Source organism: Phascolarctos cinereus, unplaced genomic scaffold (assembly GCF_003287225.1).
Source record: "Phascolarctos cinereus isolate Bilbo 61053 unplaced genomic scaffold, phaCin_HiC Scaffold_5;HRSCAF=322, whole genome shotgun sequence".
Classification (NCBI taxonomy): Eukaryota; Metazoa; Chordata; class Mammalia; order Diprotodontia; family Phascolarctidae; genus Phascolarctos; species Phascolarctos cinereus.
Window position 1 is genome coordinate 466,298,746 of NW_027555958.1, and position 24,482 is coordinate 466,323,227.

Here is a 24,482-nt window from a genome sequence, read left to right on the forward strand (position 1 = left end):
GAGCCGGCAGAGTTAGTTAGCTTGGCTCTCCAGCTCGAGTGCGCGGAGGCGCCGAGGGGGCACTGGCAGCCGGGGGCGTTGGGAAGAGGTGCTAGCAGGGGTGCCAAAAAGGGCAGAGGCCCTGGGCGTGCAGCCACCGCTGCCGGCCCGGGGATGTTAGGAGGCGCTGCTGGGCTGCAGCTGCGGTCGCAGCCGCTGCAGCCGGAGAGGCTCCGCTCCCGCTCCAACATCCGCTCCCACTCGCTGAGGGGTGTGACCGAGCCACCCCCAAGACGCAGCCCTTTAAAGGGCCAGGCCTCGAAGGGCCTGCGGGCTGCGGCCGTCCTCCCGTGCCACAAGTTCATGTCGAGTTGGGTGGTCTATTTTTGAAACACACTTTCCAGGAGAAATGGGGTGATACCTAGAGGTGAGGCTCAAAGGCAGCCGGCCCCCCCGCAAGATTCACCTCTCAGGCCCCCAGCACCTCATGGCGTTCCACGCCTTGTGCTCTAGAACCCGGCTGCGGCGTGCAACAATGTTTCTAAGGGCCTTGGGGCTCCGAGTTCCAGCTGGGGTTCATTGTAGGAACGCGGCTCCCTCCACTGCAGCCCTGGCAGCAAGAACCAGATCCTGCCGCCCCCCAGCTCCACAGCACTGGTGGTGGCTCCCATGATTTGGGGCAGGGTTCTAGCGGGGCAAGAGCGAGGGCTGGCCCGGGGGTTGCTGGGGGGCTGGGCCTGAGGAACGACTGGAGAAACTAGGGTAGAGGTTCTGGGATGGGGAACCTGGAATTGGGCCTGCAGTGCTGTGGTGGTGGTGGTATGGGGCGGGACGTGAGGAAGTGAGGAAGGGAAGGTGGAGGGGGCTTACTGGGGGCGGGGATATGGGGGTTCTTGGGCTGGTAGTACCCAGGGCAGTGAGAAGACAGAAAAGTTTACCTCCCTCTTCTTGCCTCTCACCCTGTAGGGGCCTGTCCCACAGCCGTGAGGCTGAAGGTGCTGCAGAAAGCGACCCCGTCAGATCACTACCCTCCCAACCTGTCCTGGCACAGCAACAGAATCGAATCCTCCTACCTGGTCCTGACGTTAGGGTGAGGAGTGGTTTGGGGGCGGGGCTCTACCGCGCCCAATGGGAGGGAGGAATGATATTGACCCACTCTACTGGCGGGGGATGAGAACGACCAAACCAGTTTAGCTTAGAGGCGAGGAGGGGGCGGGGAGGGGAAAGGAGCGAAATTGACAAAAGCAGGTAGGAATAAAGGGGAGGGGAAGGGAAGAGGAAAGGAAGGGAAAAGGCGAGGGGGGGGAGGTGGCATCTAAACTGACAAAGCTAGTTGATCTTAAGGGTCAGTGAAATGGACTTGGGAGTCTGGAAAATTCGGGTTCGAATCTGGCCTCTGACGCTTACTACCTGTGTGACCATGAGCATATCACTTAACATCTCAGAACTCAGCTTCCTACTCTGTAAACTGAGAGATTTGTCCCTTCCAAGCTCTAAATCTATGACAAGGACGGGGTCTTGCTTCAGGAGGCATGGGGGGGGGGAGGCAGTGCTTCCCGGCGGGCAAGGGGGCTGGGGCGGCCAGAGCCTGGGGCTCCGCACGGACTGCACTAGCTCGCCACCCCTCGGACAGCTAATCAGCCACCGAGGTGTTTTCTTAAGGTTTTTTTCTTTTTTTAAACCTCATTCCCTCCCACCCCCATCCTCATCCCTAAGTCGGAGAGTTGGGGCTCCGCCCTCTCCCCTTCCCCCCTATCGGGAGAGGGGCCCGGCTGGCGGACAAGTGCCCCGGATCAATCACAGCCTGGAGGTGGGAGCGCCGCCCCCCTCCCGCCTACCCGCCGCCGCCGCCGCCGCCGCCTCCACTGGAGATCCGACTCCTGGGCGAGTTCCCACGGCCGGTGGGCAGCGGGCGGGGACGGCGGCGGGGAGGGGCCACGGGAGGGCTCGAGGAGGCGCTGCTTACTTAACGCTGCCCACGTGCGAGAACTGGGTGGGAAGAGAGGAGGGACCCCCAGCACACACACATACACTGGGCTAGACGGCCGGAGGCAGAGCTAGAGAAATCGAAGGGAACCGGAGGGGTGCGTGGGGCTGGCTGGCCCGGGGCAGGGCTCGTGCGTGCATCCCTCCTGGGGCTTGGGGCGTAGTGCTCTGGGATTCCCAAGCGCTGATCCGTCACTCCGGGAGTGTTGGGGGGTGGGAGCAGAGGGGCTGAGTTGAGCCGCCTTCTGACCCGGCGGGGCTCAGCGTTCCCTCCCACCCCACCCCACCCCGGCGCAGGAGGGCCAGGGAATGAAGCCAGGCTGGACTGGGGCGGCGTGGCGTGGCGTGTGGCGTTGCGGGCAGCTGGGGGCTGCGTGTGCCAGCTGCGGGGTTGGGGAGGGGTAAGCTCCAAGTCTCCTCTCTTTGCAGGGGCAGCGACGCGGCCGGCCATCGGAGGGGGACGGGGGCGGGGAAGAGAAGAGTTCTGGGCTTTTCCATCCGTCCCGGTTCTCGCGGGGCGGCTGTCGCCTCCCCTTTCGCCCCCTTCCCGAGAGGTGATGGCTTCCAAAGTCCTTCGGGCCATCATCCTGGGCCCCCCGGGCTCAGGCAAAGGGACCGTGTGCCAGAGGATCGCCGACAGTTTTGGGCTCCAGCATCTCTCCAGCGGCCACTTCCTTCGGGAGAACATCCGGACAGACACGGGTGAGTAGAGAAGGAGCCAGAGCTGGCCTGTGTATGTGTGTGTCTGCGTGTTTGTGCGCGCGCGCGTGTGATTGAAAGAGAAAATGACCCTTACTATTGCTATCCTCCCGCTCCCCTCCCGCCTCCTTCGTTCCCTTTCTACGTGCCGGGGCGCATGCAACCAACCAGCGTCCAGCCTGCCAGACAGGCAAGGCTGCGGATTAACCGTGCCCCACTTGGGGCTGGGAAAACGGGGAGGAGTCACTGGGGAGGGCTGCTGGAGACCGGGGAAGAGCACGGTGTGCAGGGATGGAAGCTTCTGGCTGAATATCTTTTTTCATTCCCCCTTGCTCTGTGTGTGTGTGTGTGTGGGGGGCATCGCCTCTGGTCCAGCCCAGACGCTAATCCTGCTCCTCTTGAAAAAACCCACAAATCTCAGCTGACGCTTTTTCTCTGACCTCAGAAAAGAAGGCAGCTAGCCTCAGCTGGCTGCTGAACGCTGCCCTCTCCTTCAGTCAAAAGCCCTTTTTTTCTCCATCCTCTAAAAGGATCCCAACTCTCCCGAACCTGAGAGGCGGCCAGGAACTTAGAAATTCACCCCCTGCCTCTAAGACATGCTGGCTGTGTGACCCTGTATGTGCCAGTCACTTAACCTCGAAATGCCCCGGCAACTTCTCAGATCGTACGAATGGTTGATTGGCTATTGCCTAAAGTCTACAGAAAACGTGGCCCCTAAATGTGTGAATTTGGGTCAGTCGAAGCAGTCGGTCAGCATTTACTGAACCTTATCATTTGAACCTCAGTTTCTTCATCCATAAAATGGAGGGTTTGGACTCTTGTGAGGTCCTTTTTAGCTCTGAATCTCAGATCCTGTCCCATCCATATTCTGTGCCTGGAGGCAGAAGCTGAGCTGTGCCCCTGCTAACTGAGGGGAGAAGCTTGCCTCCTTATCAGGCCGGTGTTGGAGCACGTGGAAGGAGGGCTCAGTGACTCTTCTCTCCAAGTTAATTCTTGGGATCCCTCTGTTTCCGAAAGGCCTTTTTTGTTTGTTTTTGTTCAATGTTACCTCTAAGGTGTTACCTTCAGAAAGAAATAAATAAATTATGGAAAGTTCTAAGCTTGGGGTTGGGCTTTTAAAAGACTGGACCACTTTTTGGTTCATTACAACTTTCTTGGGAATTACTTCTTGAGAGCTGTGGTGGAATGATGGGGACCGGCAGGGAAATTTTAGTCTTGGCTTGCTTTATGCATCCCTTCTTCAGGGGTCCGAAGGTCCCGTGGGGGTCTTGGTGGCATGTGCCCTACCTGTGGCATACCATAGTTCCTAAGTAGCATGGACAGGCATCATAGGTCTAGAGCTGGGAGGGACCTCAGAGGCCATAGTCCAACTCCCCTATTATACAGATGAGCAGACTGAGTCTAGTGAGGTAAAGTGGCTTGCCCAATCTATTAGTAAAGGTCAGTGATGGGATTGGAACCCAGAGTCAGTACCTTTTATACTATACCATGCTTGCTGCAAATTATTGCTGGAGAATTTCATTTTAGTGTTTTTTTGTTTGTTTTGTTTTTGTGGGGTTGAGGGTGGGGTAGGTTGGAAGTCAGAGAAGATTGAACGACTTGGAAATAGGATGGGTTTCCAAGGTAGATGTGTCTGGAGTTCTTTTTTTGTGCCCCTCCTCCCCCCAAGAGATTAAGCAAGGGTTCCATACTTCCCCAAGCACAGAAGGGAGAAATACCATCTCTCAAGCTTGGTCTCCGATTTTGTGTTGTGGGCATTGCTTAGAAAATAAAATGAGTTGGTTTTACAACAAGAAAGAAAAAGAAAAGAAATGAATTTCATGTACAGATGAATTCTCCCCATGCTGAGTCTGGCATGATTTTTTCAGTATGTATTAAAAGTGGGGGAGTGAACTGACTGACTTCTAAGCCCAAGGGATGTGTGCTTGGGTCAGGTTTCACCTCTAGTCATGGGAAGCCCAGGAGGGGAGGGGTGGCCACAGCTGGTGTGGGTTCTAGCCAGTGTCTTAACACTCCCCACGGCTGAGTGTGATGACAGGCTTCCTTCCAGCAGGAAGCCGTTTGTATGGGCTAGCCTGCTGCTTTTCAGGGGGCTTCAACCTCTCTCATTATTGGGAGGGGCGAGGGAGAGGAGGAGGTCTGGGGAGGAAGATGGGTGTTCGTTAGCCCTTCCTTGGAATTTTACCTCCTTGCCACCCGCCCTTATCCCTCTATTTCTCCTCTTTCCTGCATCCCCCTTTCTGTATTTCAGCATTTTATTACATGCTTTCCCACTAGAATAGAAACTGGGGAGAGGTGTCGAGGATCTCAGGTGTTTTTCTCTATTGGAAGAAACCCGTAAGTTATCAAACGAGTTTTGTCTTACAATGGAAGGAGGACAGAAAGAAGGGAGGATCAATAGTTGACTCACCGGTGGCCTTTCCTTACTTGGAGGCTGTGGGATGGGGGCCAGTATTTGCTTCTTCATCCTCTCCTTTAGCAGAGCAAGTAGAGATGATTGTTGCCAACGAGGAAACCTCCTATTTACTCCTCTGTCTGCTGGTTGTTTCCTTTGCTCTTGGGAAATTAGAAGCAAAATGTCTCCGTTCTGCCTCTTGCCACGGGTCTCATTAAGGCTCTCTCTCTCTCTCTCTCTCTCTCTCTCTCTCTCTCTCTCTCTATATATATATATATATATATATATAGTCAGATAGCATTTGCGAAGTATCTTCTATGAGCCTAACAGAGGGTTAGCACAGTGCCCGGCACACAGTAGGTGCTTAATAAGTGCTTATTGATGGACTGCTAGAAACAAAGATAAAGCTTGTCCTCAGGGAGCTTGCATTTTGTTGGTCAGTAAGCATTTACTGAGTGCTTCCTATGGGAGGCATCCTGGCCTTGGGTTCAAATCCCATCCTCAAGTACTTATTAGCTGTGTGATCCAGAAAAAGTTCCTGAGGCTTCCTGCCTCAGTTTCCCCCAGATGGAGGGAAATTAAACCACACACCCTTCAAAGTCCCTTGCAGCCGTACTGTTGATGTACCTGGCATTATTCTCGGCCTTGGCAATGCAAAGACCAAAAATGAAAGGTTCCTGCCCTCCGGCGGGGGGGGGGGATTGTAATAGTTTTAATAGCTTACTTTTCTGTAGCACTAAAGATCTAGAAAGTGCTCTACTTCTGTTATGTCATTGAATCCTCAAAACAGCCCTGTGAATGAGTTGCTGTTTTTACCCCAATTTTACAGATGAGGGAAACTGAGGCCCAGGTTGGTAAAGTGACTTGGCCAGGGTTACATGGTAAGTATTAAAGACAGCCCTCGAACCCAGGTCTTCCTGAGTCTGGTTCTAGCACTCTGCACCATACCAAATTGTCCCTCAGTTTGCAAATATTAGACCTCAGTAGCAGGTGTGTCTCAGGATAGAGAGGATTCCAGAAAGTCTTTTCATGACTCCTTGGGTGTAAGTTTGTGACTTATGTCCTTATGCCCAGCCCTGTTTCTCTGTAGGGTACTGAGGAACCACCTTGGTGATGATGGGCTTAGCTGAGCCTCCTCTTATGAACTGACTTGCTCAAGGATTCATAACAAGTCGTTGACAGAGCTGGGCCTGAAATCTGGCTATCTTGACCCTCTCCCTCGCTGTCTGGAATCAGCCAGCATGGTGTAATGGAAGAATGACAGAATTTAGAATTGGGGGTCCTGGATTCAAATCCCAGCCTGGCCACTCATTCCCTGGCTGACTTGGGGCAGCTGGTTTGACCTCTGGGCCTGTATTTCCTCATCTGTAAAACCGGGAGAATTACAGTACCTGCCCTAGAGAGCTGACTCGAGGGTCCAGTGAGATAACCTGCTTTGTGTTGCCAGCGTTTGGGGGAGGAAGCACTTGGTAGAGTCTTGTTGGCTTATTGCGAACTTTAAAGCAGTATTTAAATGTGAGTTCTCATTATTATTATTTTTAATCATGTTAGTACACAGTGGAGAGAAGGGGGAAAGCAGATACTTAGAAAAGATAGAAAGAGTGCTTTGAGATCTCTGAGGAGGGTCTCTTCTCCCTGGGGGCCATCAGGGAAGGCTGGCGCTGAAGATGGATGTTAAGGGATGGTTGCCAAAGCCTTTTAGAACCACTCTATTTTATTTATTTATTTAAACCACAGAGACTTTTACATTTTTTTTTTCAGTTCTAAATTCTTCCCTTCCCCCCCATTGGAAGGCAAGGAAAACAAACTCCATTACAAATGTGTCATGCAAAGCAAATTTCCACAGTAGCCATGTTAAAAACGACGTGGCAAGACTGGCAGCAGAAAGTGAGCCCTCTTCAGGGTCCTGGCCATTGTTTGACGTGTCTGTTGGGGCCCCACATTTTAGGAAGGATGTTGACAGCCTGGCTTGGGTCTTACCAGGATGGTAAGGGATGGGAGAGCATGTTATAAGAAACCTGGGGAGGGTTAGTCTGCAGAATCAGGCGAGAAGCATTATTAAAACGTTATTAATCTAGATCACCGTGTGCCCAGCACTGTGCTAGCTGCTGGGAATAGAAGGGCCTCCAACAAGCCCATGTTGGCTTACGTAGAAGATCTCTCTACAGAGGAGGAGGGTGTAGCCTTAGGGGGAAGGGCCTGAGCGCTGAGAGACCTGGTTTGAGCTGAATCTTTAAAGGAAGACAGGGATTCTGTGAGGCAGAGCATTCCAGGCATGGAGACAGTCTTACAGAACATGGGAATGGTAGGGAGAGTGTCCCGGGTGAGGAGCAGTACCTAGGCTGGGGGGTGGGTTAGGACGTTATAGCCATTTTCTAGTCTTTAGGGGGCCTTGGGTCCCTCAGATTAACCTCATTGTTCTGGGAAAAATAACACTGCATTCTGGGCATTGTCTTTGAATGGGTATAGTCAAACCAGGAAAAGTGGATGAACTGTAGGCATGAAAATTTTGCTAGGCTGTCCCAAGGGATGTGGGAAGAGATGGCGTTTTGTAAAAGAAGGAAGCGAATCAGAATGGGAGGTGTGTGGGGGCCTAGGACTACGGACCATGGCTCGTTAGCTTGAAGTCAAGTGTTTATTGAGGGTCCACTGTGTGGGGATGCCAACATCTGCTAGTAACTTTGAAACTGAGACTCTGACAGGTGAGTGACCATGGGGTGACCCAGCTAGTGTTGAGAGGTAGGCACTCAACCCAAGTCTTTTACTCCAGAGGCCAGCTAGGTGATGCCATAGTGCCTAGCCTGGAGTCAAGAAGACTCATCTTCCTGAATTCAAATCCAGCCTCAGATACTTCCCAGCTGTGTGACCCTGGGCAAGTCATTTGCCTCAATTTCCTCATCTGTAAAATGAGCTGGAGAAGGAAACAGCAAACCACTCCCGTATCTTTGCCGTGAAATCCCCAAATGGGGTCATGAAGAGTCAGAAACTATTGAAACAACTGAACGACAACTTTGATTCCAAGACTAACATTCTCTACTGTGCCACGCTGTCCCTCTGTGGGAATAAGAGATGTATACGGGGGTATAGTTCTATGTAGTATAAAAGGGCTGAAGTGGTATAAAATCTTAGAGCTTACTGAAAAGAGGCTGTCTGCTACTGCTGTTACTTCTGCTGCTGCTACTACTACTATTACTGCTGCTGCTACTACCACTATACTACTACTACTACTACTACTACTACTACTACTACTACTACTACTACTACTACTACTACTACTACTGGGATGCATGGAGCCTTCTGCAGTAGTTTCCATTTTTCCTTCCCCTCCCCAAGTCATCTCTTGCAGAGGCAGCAGATTATGGTTGGCAGAGTTGGAAAAATTCAGGTTCCATCCTCACTTTGGATACTCCCTGGCTGTGTGACCAAGGGAAAGTCATTGAAACGTTCTGAGCTTCAGGAGGCAGTTTGTGTAGTTTGTGGGAATTATGTGTCTATCTTGGTGATGCAAAGACTTCCTGAATGAATGAGCTTTCAGGTTCTTGAGGAATTTTATTACCTTTTCCGAGGTAGTCGCAAAGCCTTTTTGAGGCAGAAAGTAGGTTTTCTTACTGAAAGAATCCTTGAGAGGCAACACGGAACACTGGACTCAGACCCAGGAGCCTTGGGTTCCAATTCCAGTCACTGGAATTTTTCTGGTTTCGGCCGAGTGACTTTGGGCAAGTCATTCAACTTAGGAAGCTGAGTTTCCTCATCAGCACAAGGGAGCTGATAGCAGTTGCATTCCTTAGCTGCCGGGGTAGTTTTAATCGGCCATATTAAGCTCTTCTTATGTGTGCCAGCGCTGTGCTAAACATTGACTATTTGTTGTTCAATTCTCTCTGACTCTTCATGACCCCATTTGGGGTTTTCTTGGCAGAGACACTAGAGAGGTTTTCCATTTCCTTCTCCAGCTCATTTTACAGATGAGGAAACTGAGGCCAACAGGGTGAAGCAACTTGCCCAGGGTCACACAGCCAGTAAGTATCTGAGGCCAGATTTGGACTCGGGTTTTCTTGACTCCAGGCCTGGTACTCTATCCACTGCTCCATGTAGCTCTCCATCACTGAGTGTGTACAAAGACGAAAATGAAATGATCCCTGCCTTCTGGGAGCTTCCATTCTAAGAAAAGCACTTGGAAGTGTAAAACAAAGAAATACCAGCTGCTTTGCTTGTCAGTCCGTATGGTATTGTGACTGTCAGACAGTCACAATTTTTACCGCAGAACAGTCTTACTGGGATGTGTTGCTTTTTTGCCTAGGGTTCTAGGAGAGGAAAACTTTTGTCTTTTTTTTTTTTAAATGAAGGAAGGGATTTAGGCTTGTTGCTGTGAAAAACAATCAGAGCCATCCCTAAGGGGAATGGTCTGCCTTGGGATGAGGTGGGTTTGCCCTCACTGGAGATCCCCAAGAAAAGGCTGGTTGTCTAGACTGTCATCTGTGCATCAGAGCCATCAGTCCTCAGCTGGCTTCCTTTATGCCAGGCACTGTGCTGACCACATTCTTAGTCGTGGGCCGCAGAAGTCCAGCTCCCTTCCACCTTACACATTATGTGACGTTGTGATCGGTTAATTTATGTATGTGCGTGTGCGTGTATAGTGCATTTATGTGTTTATGTCCACACATGTATTTATGGATAGCTGCATGTGCCATATAGATATCTATTACATGCATGCAATCGTGCATGAATGTATGTGCGCATATGTGTTATGTGCATGTGTTTATGTGAATATGCATTATATGTGTTACATGCACATATATACATGTGTAGTATACATATAAATATGATGGGAAAGAAGCATTTTTAAACACCTGCTATGTGCCAGGCATTGTGCTAAGTGCCTTACAATTATCTCATTTTATCCTCACAATAACCCTGAGAGGTGGAAGCTTTTATTATCTTCATTTTACAGATCAGGAAACTGAGTCTGGCAGCAGTTAAGTGAGTTGCTCAGGGTCACCCAACTAGTAGGAGTCTGAGGCTGAATTTGAACTTGGGTCTTCCCACTTCCAGGCCTGGCACTGTACACGGTGGCTCCTGCTGGCTGTCAAAGACCAAAACCTACACAGCTTTGCCTTTTTCAGATCTTGAATTGATTTTTGAAGATGTCAATATGATATATTTTGGGGACAGTGTATTTTCCATCAGTTCCTATGCTCCTGGGTGGGGGTTAAGGTTAGGTGTCTAGTAAGTTAATAGGTCTTTACATAGATCTACAAAAGAGAGTCTTGTCGTAGGTGGCTATCTGGGGAGTTTTTGCTTCCTGTGAAGCCCATCCCAAGTGCTGGTGGATAGATGCAAAGGCAGAACTGAGACTGTCCTGGCCTGGAGGTGGCCCCCCGCCAGGTCCTGGGGCCTCGTAAGCCTGAGGTGGTGGGGACTTGGCATCCCAGGATCTCAGATGGATGGCCATCCATCCACTCGGTGCGCCTCTCAGCAGGCGTCCCTCCACATCATGCCCAGTGAGTGGCCAGCCAGCTCCTGTAGTGTAGGGAGTCCTAGGTCGAGGGCCAGAAGGGTGCTCATTTTACCTGGGAAGAAATAGACCTAGAGAGTCGGAGTCACACATGGGGCTTCTGGCCTCTTCTCCCCGGATGCCACTCCTCCAAGGCAGCCCAGCCCTGTCTGTCAGTGATTAGGCCTCTGAAGTCGCCATCTTGAGAGGCCTTGCCGTTGCCCTGGCTGCCCTCCTGCTCCGTTTGCAAACTCTTTTGTTTCTGTGTTCTTTATTTCCCTCGGCACAAAGGCACAAAGCGAATGCTTAATAAATACTTGTGTGAGTGACTGACTGACTCCATTGGATTCGCCATCTGGGCCAGGCATGAGCCACAGGAGATCAGGTGCTTTTATCCTGACATTTGAACCCTCCCTCAGGACAGTGCCAAAGAACCCTTCCCTTCCCGAGCTTCTAATGTCTGGGCTTTCATCCGTGGCATTGGGAAACGCTGCCGTTGCACCCTGCTAAGCTCTGACTTCAAAAGGAACATGTCATTAGGTTTTTATTAAACTCGGGTGAGGCGCCAGGCCTTAGATCTATATTGGTTCTATATTTACCTGTATGGGGCCTGACTCCTTCTGATGGAGGGCAGGGACCCTCTTTGCATCCAATTGCTCTTAGCACAGTGCCTGGAATTCAGTAAGCTCTTATAAATGCATGCTGATGACCATCTGCTCTTTCCCCATGTAGTATCTTGTATTTATTTCATGTATATCCAATATATTCTTAGCTACATGCTGGGTTTTTTTTCCTAGATAGGATGCAAGCTCATTGAAGGCTGGCACTGATTCATTTTTGTCTTTTTATCCCTAATAAGTACTTTACACAATGTTTGATAAGTAGTAGGCACTAAAGAAATGTTTGTTGATTGGGGAAAATCCCCTCAGGTGATGTTAGCCGAACATTCACCTATGAGATTTTGGCATACACAGTATAGAAGACCTTAACTCAGACAATAGGATCATAGATCATGGATTTTGGAGCTGGAAGGGAATTGAGCCCAACCCCCTTATTTTACAGATAAGGAATCTGAGGCAGGCAGAGGTGAGGTGACTTGCCTGTGGTCACCCAGCTGGTGTCCGAGGCAGGATTCAAACACCAGCTCTTCATGAGTCCAAGTTTGGCATCCCCTCGGTTTCCTTCTGTGTAAAATTGTGCTAATAACATGCTTTTTGGATGGTTTTGAGAATCAAATGAGATCCAATCTGACTTAGAGGAGAGAAAACAAAGATGCACCATCCTCAGGATTTACGTGGCAGTTTCTGGAAGGTGCAATGCAGTGCCGAGTCCTGCCATCTTTCCTTCCTCATTCTAGTGCACGCTCCTCACCGATAAGCTTCTCAAAGGAGACGTTGTTTAGTTTTTGTCTTTGTATTCCTGTCATTGAGCGCAAAATAGGAGGGGAAGAGATCATGAGATCATAGATTTAGAGATGGAAGGCATCTAGTCTCCCATTTTACAGATGAGGAAACTGAGGCCCAGAGTATGTTTCCTCATCTGTGAAATGATGAGATTGGACATGGTGGTCCTTTAGGGTTCTTCCAGATCTAAATGTATGTGACCTTTTAACTCGATGAGGGTCTCCCAGATAGTGAGTGACTGGGGTGGGATTTGAACCCAGGCCTTCTCACTCCAAATCTAGCCCTAGTTTTGCTGTGGTATACTGCTTCTTGATGTTAGAACCAAGTTGGCTGTTATTCCTTAGCTCTCATTTATCCAGCAAAAACTGTAGGCAAAGCACTTTTTAAAAACATGGACTAAGGTGAGTTGTTATATTAGCTGTATATTATCTCCTGAATCTGTCTTGTCCAATGTCACCTCCTCATCATCCTGGTCTTTTGCCAGTGGTCTCTCGATCATCCTAGGCTCTGCCAATGGACTCACAGCTCTGGGACATCTGTCCAGGCTGGAGGGGCTCCAAGGCCAAATTCAGTGATAGATGGTGTGACTGTCATCCAGATTCCTGCCTCAGCAGCCAGGGGGTGGTCCGTCGCCAGAAGGTTGGCCGTCAGGTGATGGATGTTTTTGGCCGTGGAGACTGAGGAAGGCAGCCTGTTAAGGCCTGTGGCGATGGTGGGAGGGCATTGACAAATGATGGTATGTCTGGAAAGAGAATGACTTACATGATCCGGAGAGTGGAAAATGTGCTTCACGGGCTCAGTTGAAGAGACTCGGGGAGTCCATGCTCATCACCTCCAGATATCTCAAGGGCTGTCTTGTGGAAGGGACAGTGGACTTTGGCTGCTTGTCCCTGGAGGACAGAGCAAGGAACAGTGAACATCAGCATAGTACAGTGGGAAAAGTCCACAGGGGCAGAGTACTTGGGGACAAAACAGCCTCTGATGCACACTTCCTGTGTGAGCTTGGACCGGTCCCTTGGCTTTCCTGGGTCTCAGTTTACCCATCTGTAAAATGAAGGGGTTAGACTAAATGACTTCTAAGGCCCTAGGTAGATGAGCCCATAATCTTATGAGATCAGGGAGTGCTTACTAACAACCAGAACTATTTGAAAATGGAATGGGCAGCTGCAGGACTGAGGGGGTGGGCCTTCCCTGGAGGCCTCCCAGCAACGACAAGAAGACCATCATTGGGGACGTCATAGGTGCTTTGCAAACCATAAAGCTACATAAATACTAGTTGTTGTTACTGTTATTATTCAAGTAGAGGGTAGACCACATGGCCATTCAGATCCCCTTTATACTCTAAATTTTATCTGTATAGTTACTAAATCAGCAGGGCAGCATGGTGTAGTGGAAAGGTGGATTTGGGGTCAAGAATCCCTGGGTTCAGTTCCTACATCAGACCCTTCCTCTTTAACTGTTGTAGCAACACCTCTCTGAGCCTGTTTCTTAACTAGAAGAGAATAAGCATTTCTTAAGCACCTGCTGTGTTCTAGGCACTGTACAGCTATTATCTTAGTTGGAAATATAATAGAAACTTAAAATGAGTATAGTTAGTACCTGTTAGTACCTACTGCTCAGAGTTATTATGAGGCCCAAAGGCGACAGTGTCTCTAACTTTGCAGCGATGCATAGATGTCAGCTGCCATTTTAATTTTTATTCTCATCTTCTATTTGATGGATTTGGATAGAAACAGGCAAGTAACAATCCTATTATTGTTTGTTGTTATTATCATTGTTATTACTAGGTACAGGGTACTGTGCTTAGGTTCAGAGGTGAGGCTAAGTTTCAATAAGACAATCTCAGCCCTTAGGGAACTCATAGCTTACCACAACATTACTTTTTTCCATTTAATTTTTATTTTTTTTCTCAAATTACGTGTAAACAAAATTTTTAACATTTGTTTCTTAAAATTTTGAGTTCCAAATTCTCTCCCTCTCTCTCCTCCCCACCTTGATAAGCAAGCAGTTTGATATAGATTATGCACGCGTAGTCGCTCATGACATTTCCATATTAGCCATGTTGTAAAAGAAAACATAGACTGAAAAAAATAATAAAAAAGTAAAAAAGGATGCTTCAATCTGCATTCATATGCCATCAGTTCTTTCTCTGGAAGTGGATGGTACTTTTTATCATAAGCCCTTTGGAATTGTTTTAGATCATTGTATTGCTGAGAATAGCTAAGTCATTCACAGTTAATCATTGTATATAGTAGTGATGTTACTGTGTACAATGTTCTGGCTTTGCTCATTTCGCTTTGCTTTGGTTCATACGAGTCTTCCCATGCTTTTGTGAAAGCATCCTGCTTGTCATTTCTTATAGTGCAGTAGTATTCCATCATAATCATATAGCACAGCTTAGTCATCCTCTTGAGTTCCAACTTTTTGCCACCACAAAAGGGGCTGCTCTAAATATTTTGGTATGTAAAGGTCCTTTTCCTTTTTATTTTATCTCTTTGGAATACAGCACTAGTAGTGGTGTTGCTGAGTCGAAGGGTGTACAGATTTTGATTGCCCTTTGGACCTACTTCAAATTGGTCTTCAGAATGGTCAGATCAGTTCCCAGCTCTGCCAGTAGTACATCAGTGTCCCTATTTTTCTACATCCCCTCCAGCTTCTGTCATTTTCCTTTTCTTTCATATTGACCGATCTGATGAGTGGGAGGTGGTACCCAGAGCTGTTTGATTTTGCATTTCTTTAATCAATAGGGATTTAGAGCATTTTTTCATATGACTATAGATAGCTTGGATTTCTTCTTCTGAAAACTGCCTGTTCATCTCCTTTGACCATTAATAATTGGGGAATGACTTGTATTCATATAAATTTGATTTATATAAAATTTTATTTATATAAATTCTGTTCTCCATTTGAGAAATGAGGCCTTTATCAGAGAAACTTGCTGTGAAAAAAATACCCCAGTTTCCTTCCCTTCTAATCTTGGCTGTGTTTTATTTGTGCAAAACCTTTTTAATTTGATGTAATCAAAATTATCCATTTTACATCCCATAATGCTCTCTGTCTCTTCTTCTTCACAAATTCTTCCCTTCTCCATAAGATTTGACAGGTAAAATGTTCCGTGCTCCCCTAATTTTCTTATTCTATCATACCTTTATGTTTAAATCACATACCCATTTTGACCTTATCCTGGTATATCGTGAGAGATGTTGGGCTATACCTAGTTTCTGCCAAGTTGCTTTTCAGTTTTTCCAGCAGTTTTTGTCAGATAAGTGAGTTCTTGTCCCAAAAGCCTGGATCTTTGGGTTTGTCAAACATTGGATTGCTTTGGTTATTTACTACTAATTAGGTACACTGTGTACCTAATTAGTGCCATTCATCCACCATTCTCTTTCTTAGCTAGTACCAGCTTATTCTGATGATGACCACTCTGTAATACAGCTTGAGAACTGGTACTGCTGAGCCACCTTCTTTCACATCTTTTTAATTGGTTCTCTCAATATTCTTGACCTTTTGTTCTTCCAGATTAATGATTTTTTCTAGCTCTATAAAATAATTTTCTTTTGTAATTTGATTGGCACTGAATAAGTAAATTAATTTAGATGTAATTGTCATTTTTATTATATTGGCTTGGCCTACCCATAAGCAATTAATATTTCTCCAGTTCTTTCAATTTGACTTTATTTGTGTGAAAAGTGTTTTGTATTGTGTTCATAGAGTTTGTCTTGTAGACTCCCAAGTAGTTTATGTTGTCTCCAATTATTTTAAATGGAATATCTCTTTCTATCTCTTTCTGCTGGACTTTGTTGGATATATAGAAATGCTGATGGTTCATGTGGGTTTATTTTATATCCTACAACTTTGCCGAAGTTGTTAATAATTTCAACTAGTTTTTTTAGTTGATTCTTTAGAATTCTCTAAGTATACCATCCTATCATCTGCAAATAATGATAGTTTCGTTTCCTCATTGCCTATTCTGACTCTCAATTTCTTTTTCTTCCCTTATTGCTATAGCTAGCGTTTCTAGAACAGTATTGAATAATAGTGGTGATAAGGGTCATCCTTGCGTCACTCCTGGCCCCCATTAAAGATAATGGTTGCTGATGGTTTTAGATAAATTCTAGTTGTCATTTTAAGGAAAACTCCACTTATTTCTGTGCTTTCTAGTGTTTTTAATAGGAGTGAGTGTTGCAGTTTATCAAAAGCTTTTTCTGCGTCTCTTGAGATAATCGTATGATTCTTGTCAGTTACCACAACATTTCGGGTCATGGGATCAATAGTGGTGGATGGAACCTCAGCATCTAACTAGTGGTGAGATCATAGAATATTAGCTCAGATAGTAGAGGTAGAAGAGCTAAAGGAATTTTAAGAAGATGTATAGTGGGGCCTTGGTCTTGTCCTGTGTGCTTTGCTTCTTTTCATTTAAAGCCTTCGGGTTGAACTTTGGACTTAGAGCCAGAGGGACACAGGTTCAAATCCCATCTCAGCTATCCTCTAGGTGTGTGACCGTGGACAAGTTACTTAACCTCTTAGGGCCTCAGTCTCCTCCTCTGTGAAATGAGAGTGTTGGCCTTAGTGACCTCTAAGATCTCTTCTAGCTTTACACCTGTGATGCAAAGGTCCTTTAGGATTATAATTCAAAAGTTCTCCCATGCGTGACTTCCTGTGGTCTCATTGTGAGTGGCTGGTGTTGTATTTGAACAATTTTGCTCTCATTTTCCAATTAATGTACTAACTGGTCAACTGGGGAGTCAGCAAGCTTCCCTTAGTCAGATCTGTCCCATTGCAGAAGAGTCGGGATGAAGAGTCTAACTTCTGATAATGGAGAAATCTAAGATTTTCTCACCTGCCCCGGAGTCGGCTTATTGGATCTTAGGCAGCGGGCAGTATTGCCGGTGGTCTTAGCGCTTTGTCACGCTTGTGACCAGTGTGCCTTCAGTTCATCGTCTTTGAGTTAGAGAACCTTCGAGATGGGTGGAACTTGAGATGTCACCTGAGCTAGCAGTACTTAAACTCTGTGGTCTCATGATCCCTTTACACTCTTGACAGTTATTGAAGATCCCCTGAAAGACCTGTTTTTCTGGGCTGTATCTTTTGATACTTGTGGTATTATAAACTAAAACATCTTAGTCTTATTATGAAAATAGTTTGACCTTGAAAATCCCTTGGAAAGGTCTTGGGGACTTCAAAGTCCAGAGATTGCGCTTTGAGAATTGCTGATCTATGCTAACCTCTTCATTTTACTGATGAGCTTCTGACCCCTATGCACCTCTGGCTTTGGGAATAGTAGTTGAATCAGTGTCTCTTTACCAAGTATCCTGGGACCAGAGAATGTCTGTCTCCAATTCACAAAAGGGAGATTCAGAGGTTTGCCCATGTTCTCCCTGCTGCTAGGAAAGGGCAGAACCAGGGCTCAGACCCACATCAGCTAACTCCAAGACTACACATGACATGGCCACCATACATAGTACCTTGCAGCAAGATATACCTGAATTCTAGCCCACTCATTCTGACCAGCAGAAGGTGCTAAGGAATCTAAGATGAGATGGAGAAACACGGGTCAATAAGAGGTCATTTCCCTTCTAGCCCCAGGTTCCTGAGAGCTAGGCCCCTCCAAAGCCTTCTCAATCTATTGCCTTCACCTCTACTCGGTATCCCTTTGACCTCCCACAGTCTAATGGGGGGAGCACACCATGCATCAACTATGTGTAAGATACATACAGTGTAATGGACAGTGAGCTCAGAGGAAAGGCACTGGGAGGGGTTTGGAGGCGAGCCAGGGAACAGGGAAAGGCACCTGTAGGAGGAGGGATTCGATCTGCGTGTTCTGCTGCAGTCTGTATCATGTAGTGAGATCTCTGCCTATTCCTGTCTGCTCATCCTCTGACTTACTTTGTCCAAGGAAAAGAAGGGAAGAGAGTGGGGTCCTTGAAGGGAAGAACCAAAGCTGGGGGTGGGGAAAGGGAATGCTGCCCATCTGCCTGCCCATCGCCTCATGCCCCATGGTTAGATTATGATTGCCCTACCAGGGCCTATGCCAGGAGCAGATTGGGAGCTTGCAAAGAGCCGCTGGACACCAGAAGGAGAAGTGTGTGTGGTGGGGAAAGGTGCATTGATAGTAGATGAAGGATGGGGATGAGAGTATGTTGGAAATAATCCTGCTGTGGGATGTGGATTATCCCACCTTCTGATTGGTTAGCCCTTGGAAATCATGCCATGGCCTGCTTGGGGCTCCTCTGCTGGAAATGCAGAGATAGTAAGCTGGCCTCTTGGTCAGGAAGACCTCTGACATTTACCCTCTGCTCACCACAATTCTCTGAGCCTCTGTTTCTCATGTAAAAATAGGGTTAAAACCTTTCTTAAACCCACAGAATTGTTATGAGGCTTGAGTCTAATAATAACGATGTTAATAACAATAATAAAGGTGCTATGTAACCTGGAAAGCAATCTATTAGTGCTTATTATTATTATTATTATCATTATTATTATTATTATTATCATCATCATCATCATTACTATTGTTATTTAGAGGAATTGAGTCTGTTGGGGGACGGGTACAGACCCATGCTGGGGAAATCCCTGAAAATATTGAAGGAAAATTGTATAAACATTTTTTAAACAGCTGCATCACAGATGTTAGGTGTCTAAAGCCTGGGGGAGATCAGCATGGTGGAGTGGATTGGGGGCTGGCCTTGGAGTCAGGGAAGACTCACCTTTAAGCCTGGCCTCTTACACATATTGGCTGCATGGTATTAGGCAAGTCACTTAATTGCTCTGTGTCCAGAGAGTCTAAGACTAGGTTACAAAGGAGTGGCTGGTCTGCATTGTTTGGGAGAATTTCCATACTGAAAATTCCCTATACCGATGAATTTATAAGACTAAACCTTACATCCCTCCTCTACTCATCCTCTTGTCTTTAAATATTGTCTCAAGCCATAATCAGGTGACTTTTTTTCTAAAGGGGGTATAGAAATGATCTTTTAACATGTGTGTGAATATATTTATACTATAAGCTGTGTGAGCCTTGGAACTGGAGTCAGGAAGACCTGAGTTCAAATCTAGGCTCAGGTACTTTCCAGCTGTGTGACCCTGGGCAAGTCACTTAACCTCTGCCTACCTCAGTTACCCCATTTGTAAAATGGAGATAGTAATAATACCCAACGGTCAGGGTTGTTGTGAGGATCAAATGAGATGTTGGTAAAGTGCTTCGTAAGCCTCAAAGCACTATATAAATGCTAGCTGTTATTATTATATCCTTACTGGTTGTCCCACTAAATGCTTTCTCTGGCTGAACAAACAATGACTGAACAAACTTTGATTTAGTACCTCCTCTGAGCCAGGCACTGGACACAGAAATACAAAGCACTCCCTACCCTTAGGCAGCTTACAGCTGTTTTGAGGAGGTGGCCCTGGGCTCTCCCAGGCTCTTCTAAAAGAGTACACACATAGGCAGGTCCTCCCAAGCTGGGAATCTTCTAGTTGGGGGACAAATGATAGATCGATTCTATGTGTCCATGGTCTGAGGATCAGCCTAGCTTGGTTCAGAGGGTTCAGGAGTTTAGAGGAAGGTGGTGGCCACCAGATGTAAGTTTGCTGCTGCTGCTGCTTCTGCTTCTTCTTCTGCTGCTTCTCCTCCTCCTCCTCCTCCTCCTCCTCCTCCTCCTCCTCCTCCTCCTCCTCCTCCTCTTCTCCTCTCCTCCTCCTCCTCCTTCTCCTTCTCCTTCTCCTTCTCCTTCTCCTTCTCCTTCTCCTTCTCCTCCTGCTCCTCCTGCTCCTCCTGCTCCTTCTTCTCCTGCTCCTTCTTCTCCTTCTCCTCCTCCTCCTCCTCCTCCTCCTCCTCCTCCTCCTCCTCCTCCTCCTCCTTCTCCTCCTTCTCCTTCTCCTTCTCCTTCTCCTTCTCCTTCTCCTTCTCCTTCTCCTTCTCCTTCTCCTTCTCCTTCTCCTTCTCCTTCTCCTTCTCCTTCTCCTTCTCCTTCTCCTTCTCCTTCTCCTTCTCCTTCTCCTTCTTCTCTTTCTCCTCCTTCTTCCCAAACTGCTGCTTCCTTGAGTTTCCAAAGTATGGATATTTGTCCAGGTTAATTACAGTAACAAGTGACTGACATGAAAAGCACACATGGCACGGCCACTTTCCCATCTCATTTCAAAGGTTTACATGCAAGGCTGCCACACCTGTTCTACAGGGTTTTCAAGTATTAAAAAAGATAGAAAACCACAAAACAAAGCCATTGAAAATGCAGATCACTGAGACCATTTATGTAGGATCTCAGAGTTCAGGCCCCTTCTGCTTTGCTGAAATCTCCACACATCTATATGTGATCACTTAGCCTCTGCTTGTATACTACCAGAGACAGGGTGCTCATCCCCTTACAAAGCAGCCCATGCTGATTCTAGGTACTCCCAACAAGTTCATGATTGTTTTCATTCTCTGCTCTTCACTGGATAGACTGTCAGAAAAGAGCTCTACAGGAGGAGAACCATCTTGATTTTTCTGTGTTCTGTGGGTTGCCGTGACCACAGAATTTCACCACCTATCACCAGCCTGCTGGCGAAGTGCCTCTCAGTGCTGGACTGGTCCTCAGGCAGGAGAGAGACGCTCTAATGGTTCTTAGGCTTTCCAGCTTAGACCTGTTCAGGCTTGTGCATTGCTGGCATACCCATTTAGAAACTCTGCTGGGCTCAGCTCACTTCAATTCAATTTATTTCATTTCACCAAGTACTTACAGACTTTCCCTAGTATGCTGAGCTCCTGGGCTGCAAAGGCAAGGCGATAGCCTACGAGCATTTCTTAAATCAAGTTGAAGCAGCAAGCAGTCATTAAGTACTTACTGTATGCCAGGCCCTGGGTGAAGTGCTGGGGGTACAAATATGTGCAAAAAGAAAGACTGGGGCAAGGGGTCTTCTAGTGAAGGAAGAGAACTTAGAAAAAGGAGCTGAAAAGTGAACAGGAGAATGAAGGCTGGTGGTCTGGGGCCTTTCCTCAAAATGGAGGTTCTGGAGAAACTCACCAGTGGGACAAGGACAGAGGGAGAAAGCAGCTAAGTCATCCTGGTGGTCTCTGAGGTGACAGAAGAAGAAAACAATCCCTGTCCTCGAGGTGTTTCCATTTTATTGAAGGGAAGCGTCTATACAGAGAAGTAAATTTAAAATGCAGTCAGATCAATCAGTAAGCATCTATTAAGTGCCTTCAGTTTGTCAGGATCTGGGCTGTGTGCTTGGGATAGGAAGACAAAAATGAAACTGAGTCTGTCCTCAAGACACTTCCATTCTACTTTGGGGAAACAACATTTCTTCAGAGAAATAAACAGAAAAATAAGTGTCGGTCAATCAGTTCCCATTTATTAAGTGCCTGTTAAGTGCTAGGAGCTGTGCTGTGTGATGGCGGTACCAACACCCACATCTTGCATTCAGAAGACTTGCATGGAAGGTTGCTTACGCTCTGAATCTGCACTGCCCTTGTGTCTGACCTTTGACTTGTTCACCACCGATCAAAGTCAAGACATACTGAGAAGGGATAATGACATGAAGATAGGGAATGCAGCCATAATGCAATTAATTTTATGATGAGGTTATAGGACCATAGATTAAGAGATGGAAAGGAGCTTAGAGGCCGTGCTAGTTTGGTCCCATTGAGTCAGTTCATCAGCATTGTGTTCCTTGGACAGGCATCGAGGCAGTGAGGTGGGTCCAGAGCTGTTCGGGATGAAGAAGGAGGGAGGCTGAACTGCCCTGGGGGAGGTGTGGGAGTTCACTCCTGTGCTCCTCAATCCCAGCATCGTCCTGGTGATGTTTCATGCCAGCAAATACAGGACCATGGTCAATGACAAGAGATCCACGAGGTGACATACCCAAGCCATCAGGCTGTGTGGACCTGGAGAGGGAAGTGGGCAAGAACGAGGCACAGCAGATAGACCTTACGGCTGTTAGCCCCAGGATGTGAACAAAGGCTTCCAGAGTATTGGGGGAGTCTGTGGTAGAATGTATGCCCCTTGAGGGTAAGAGTTTATTTCATGTTTTGTCTCTGTATTCTCAGTGGCACGGTGCCTGATACATAGTAGGCTCTTAATAACTTTGTGTTGATTGACTTCTCAATCAGGAACTTAACCAGAGATCACTTATTGAGGGCCTGCTGCATACCTCCAACTGTGCTGACTGCTGGGGATATAAGGCAAAGGAATGAAGTGACCCTTGCCCTCCAGGAGCTTCCATTCTAACAGGAGACAACCAGGATATGCATGAGTACATACAGAATAAATATGAAGAAGATAAATACAGAGTACTGAAATCCAAGGTGGTTGGGGTATGGGGAAAGCCATAGCAGGTGGGGTAGAGGCGAGGAATCAGGAAATGCTTCCTGGAGAAGGTGGTGCTTGAGATGTGTCTCAAAAAGGGGGAGAGATTCTATGAATTGGCAGGAAGGAAGACGTGCATTCCAGGAAGTGGGGATGGCCAGTGTAAAGCCTGGAGTGGTAGATGGCGTGCGTGTGAGAAGAACAAAGAGAAAGCCGTGATTTGGCTGGATCATGGAATATGGGAGGGGGAGTAACATCTTGTGAGATCAGGGAGGTTGGGGTCAGGTTGTGAAGGGCTTTAAAAACTACACAAAGGAATTTGTATTTTGTGCTCTTTTCCCTAATGGAAGAGTTATGCAAAGACCTACCTGATAAAGAAGGACAACTGGTAGAGTTGTGATCTGCCTTGTGTCCAGCTTCTAAGAAGACTGTGGGCCTCGGGCCTGCATTTCTTCTTTCCCAAACCAGGTCGTCCGACACAGTCCTCAGAATATCAGTGTCTCCCGTTGACTTTGTTTACAGGGTCATATCCTGCTCGTCATAGGATTTCTCCATTTTGTCATCCTCTGCAAGGGCCCTTGGGACACAAGGTGCCCTCTGTTTCTTTATTTTCATTGTGAGCCCGACAAGTTGAAATGATCAAGTGTCCCATGAAATAATGTTTCTTATGACCCTGGGGTACACAGTGAAGTCCTCTTTGCCAAGGGGTTCACTTGCCTCTTGGCACACACCTAGCCAACCTCACCACCCACTAAGCCGTAGCTTCTTGGTCCTCTATTTTCTTTGTGTAGACATGGCTCCCTTCTTCCACTAGCATGTCAACCCGCTGTTCATTGGACAAAGACTACATGGAGCCCTAAAATTTACGTTTGTGTCTTCAGTAAGCCCAAGATATGTGTAATTCTTCACCCTTTATTCCATCTCACTGCTGTCATCACTACAGTCTTAAGACAGCCGCTTGAGATTGAGCGCCATTTTGAATCACTGGCCCTTATATGGGTTAACATGGCCTCAAATTTTTTTATTCCCTAGTGGCCAACCTAGTGAAAAGCCTCCTACTTCATAGCCAGGCTGGTCCTTAGACCCCTTCTGTATTGAGAGCCCTGACCTCGTGATCTGATGACATAGCCTTTGAGGACACCTCCGTTTCTTCATGAGAAAATAAGGATAACATAGGTCATTTACATTTCGCCTCCCAGTACTGCAGATTTAGAGGTAGCAGAAACATGCCATCTAGTTCAGCTTCTTCATTTTACAGGTGAGGAAACTGTGTCTCGGAGACTTGAATTGATTTGCTTGTTCTAAGATGAACCAAGTATTTTTTCTATATTATCTCATTTGAACCTCATTCAGGGGCCTTGGGGCTCCGTAGGGTCCTTGTGAGGTTGGTGCTAAAATTATTGCCAGTCTTTTACAAAGGAGGGAAACTGAGGGTTATGGAAGTGAGTGACTTGCCCATGATGGAACAGTATGTATCATGTCAGAGGTGAGATTTGAACCCAGGTCTTACCTGACTCCAAGCTCAGTGCATTTCCCTCCCACACTGAGCTGCCTTACAAAGAATGTACCTTGTTTGAGACAGTGAAGAAGTACTTTCCACAGATTTCTAATTTGTTTTATAATTATTTGTGGATATCTCAATCCCTTTATTAGACTGTAAGACCCTTGAGGGGTTACATTTAATTGTACAATCCCCTATTCTTAATGCTATGAACATAGTGTGGACTTAATGAGTTTATTGAATTGGGAAGCCTATATCTCGCGGAGCCTGGCCGAATTAGAGAGGGATAAGACATTCCATCTCTAGAATGAGGGGAACGGCTTGCCATCAGAGCAGTCCCTCGGATGGAATGCCTGTTACCAAGGGTTGACAAGGCCCAGAAGGAAGCTGCTGATTTTACGAAGGGTGAGGGGGACAGCTTGGTGGCTGTGGACTCAGGAGACCTTGGGATCTAGTCCTGCCTGTGACACATTGACCGTGGGCAAGTCTTTTAACTTTGTGGGGTCCCAGGCAGCTCTCTCAGACCATAGGTTGTAGAACAGGTCCTGATCTGCCTTAGCAGACAGTCTTTCCTCACTGGGAGTCCTACGCATCTGGACCAAAAGAAAACCAACCAACAAACAGTGGAGGATGAAGAGCTGTTTTCTAGGCAGGGCCAGATTTTAAGACGTGGCCTGGGATGGCTTCGGTGGTTGTCCTCAGCTTCGACTTTAGGCCGTATCCAGATCTCTGTGGGACAGTGTCA

The 24,482-nt window shown here is 47.1% G+C and overlaps 1 protein-coding gene across 6 annotated transcripts in view; it reads left to right on the plus strand.

The window, feature by feature from the left end:
- Positions 1-317: 317 nt before the first annotated feature.
- Positions 318-24,482, plus strand: part of AK4 (adenylate kinase 4) — a 90,565-nt gene continuing 66,400 nt past the window's right edge. The window contains exons 1-3 of one of the 6 annotated variants that reach the window (XM_020993111.1): positions 318-406; positions 946-1,069; positions 2,395-2,667. In XM_020993111.1, the coding sequence (XP_020848770.1) occupies positions 2,523-2,667 (145 nt within the window). In that variant the 5' untranslated portion in view covers positions 318-406; positions 946-1,069; positions 2,395-2,522. Of the gene's footprint in view, positions 407-550; positions 637-684; positions 742-945; positions 1,070-1,975; positions 2,064-2,394; positions 2,668-24,482 lie in introns of those variants that run through there. The other 5 variants (XM_020993112.2, XM_078156690.1, XM_020993110.2 and 2 more) reach the window with 5 other exon arrangements.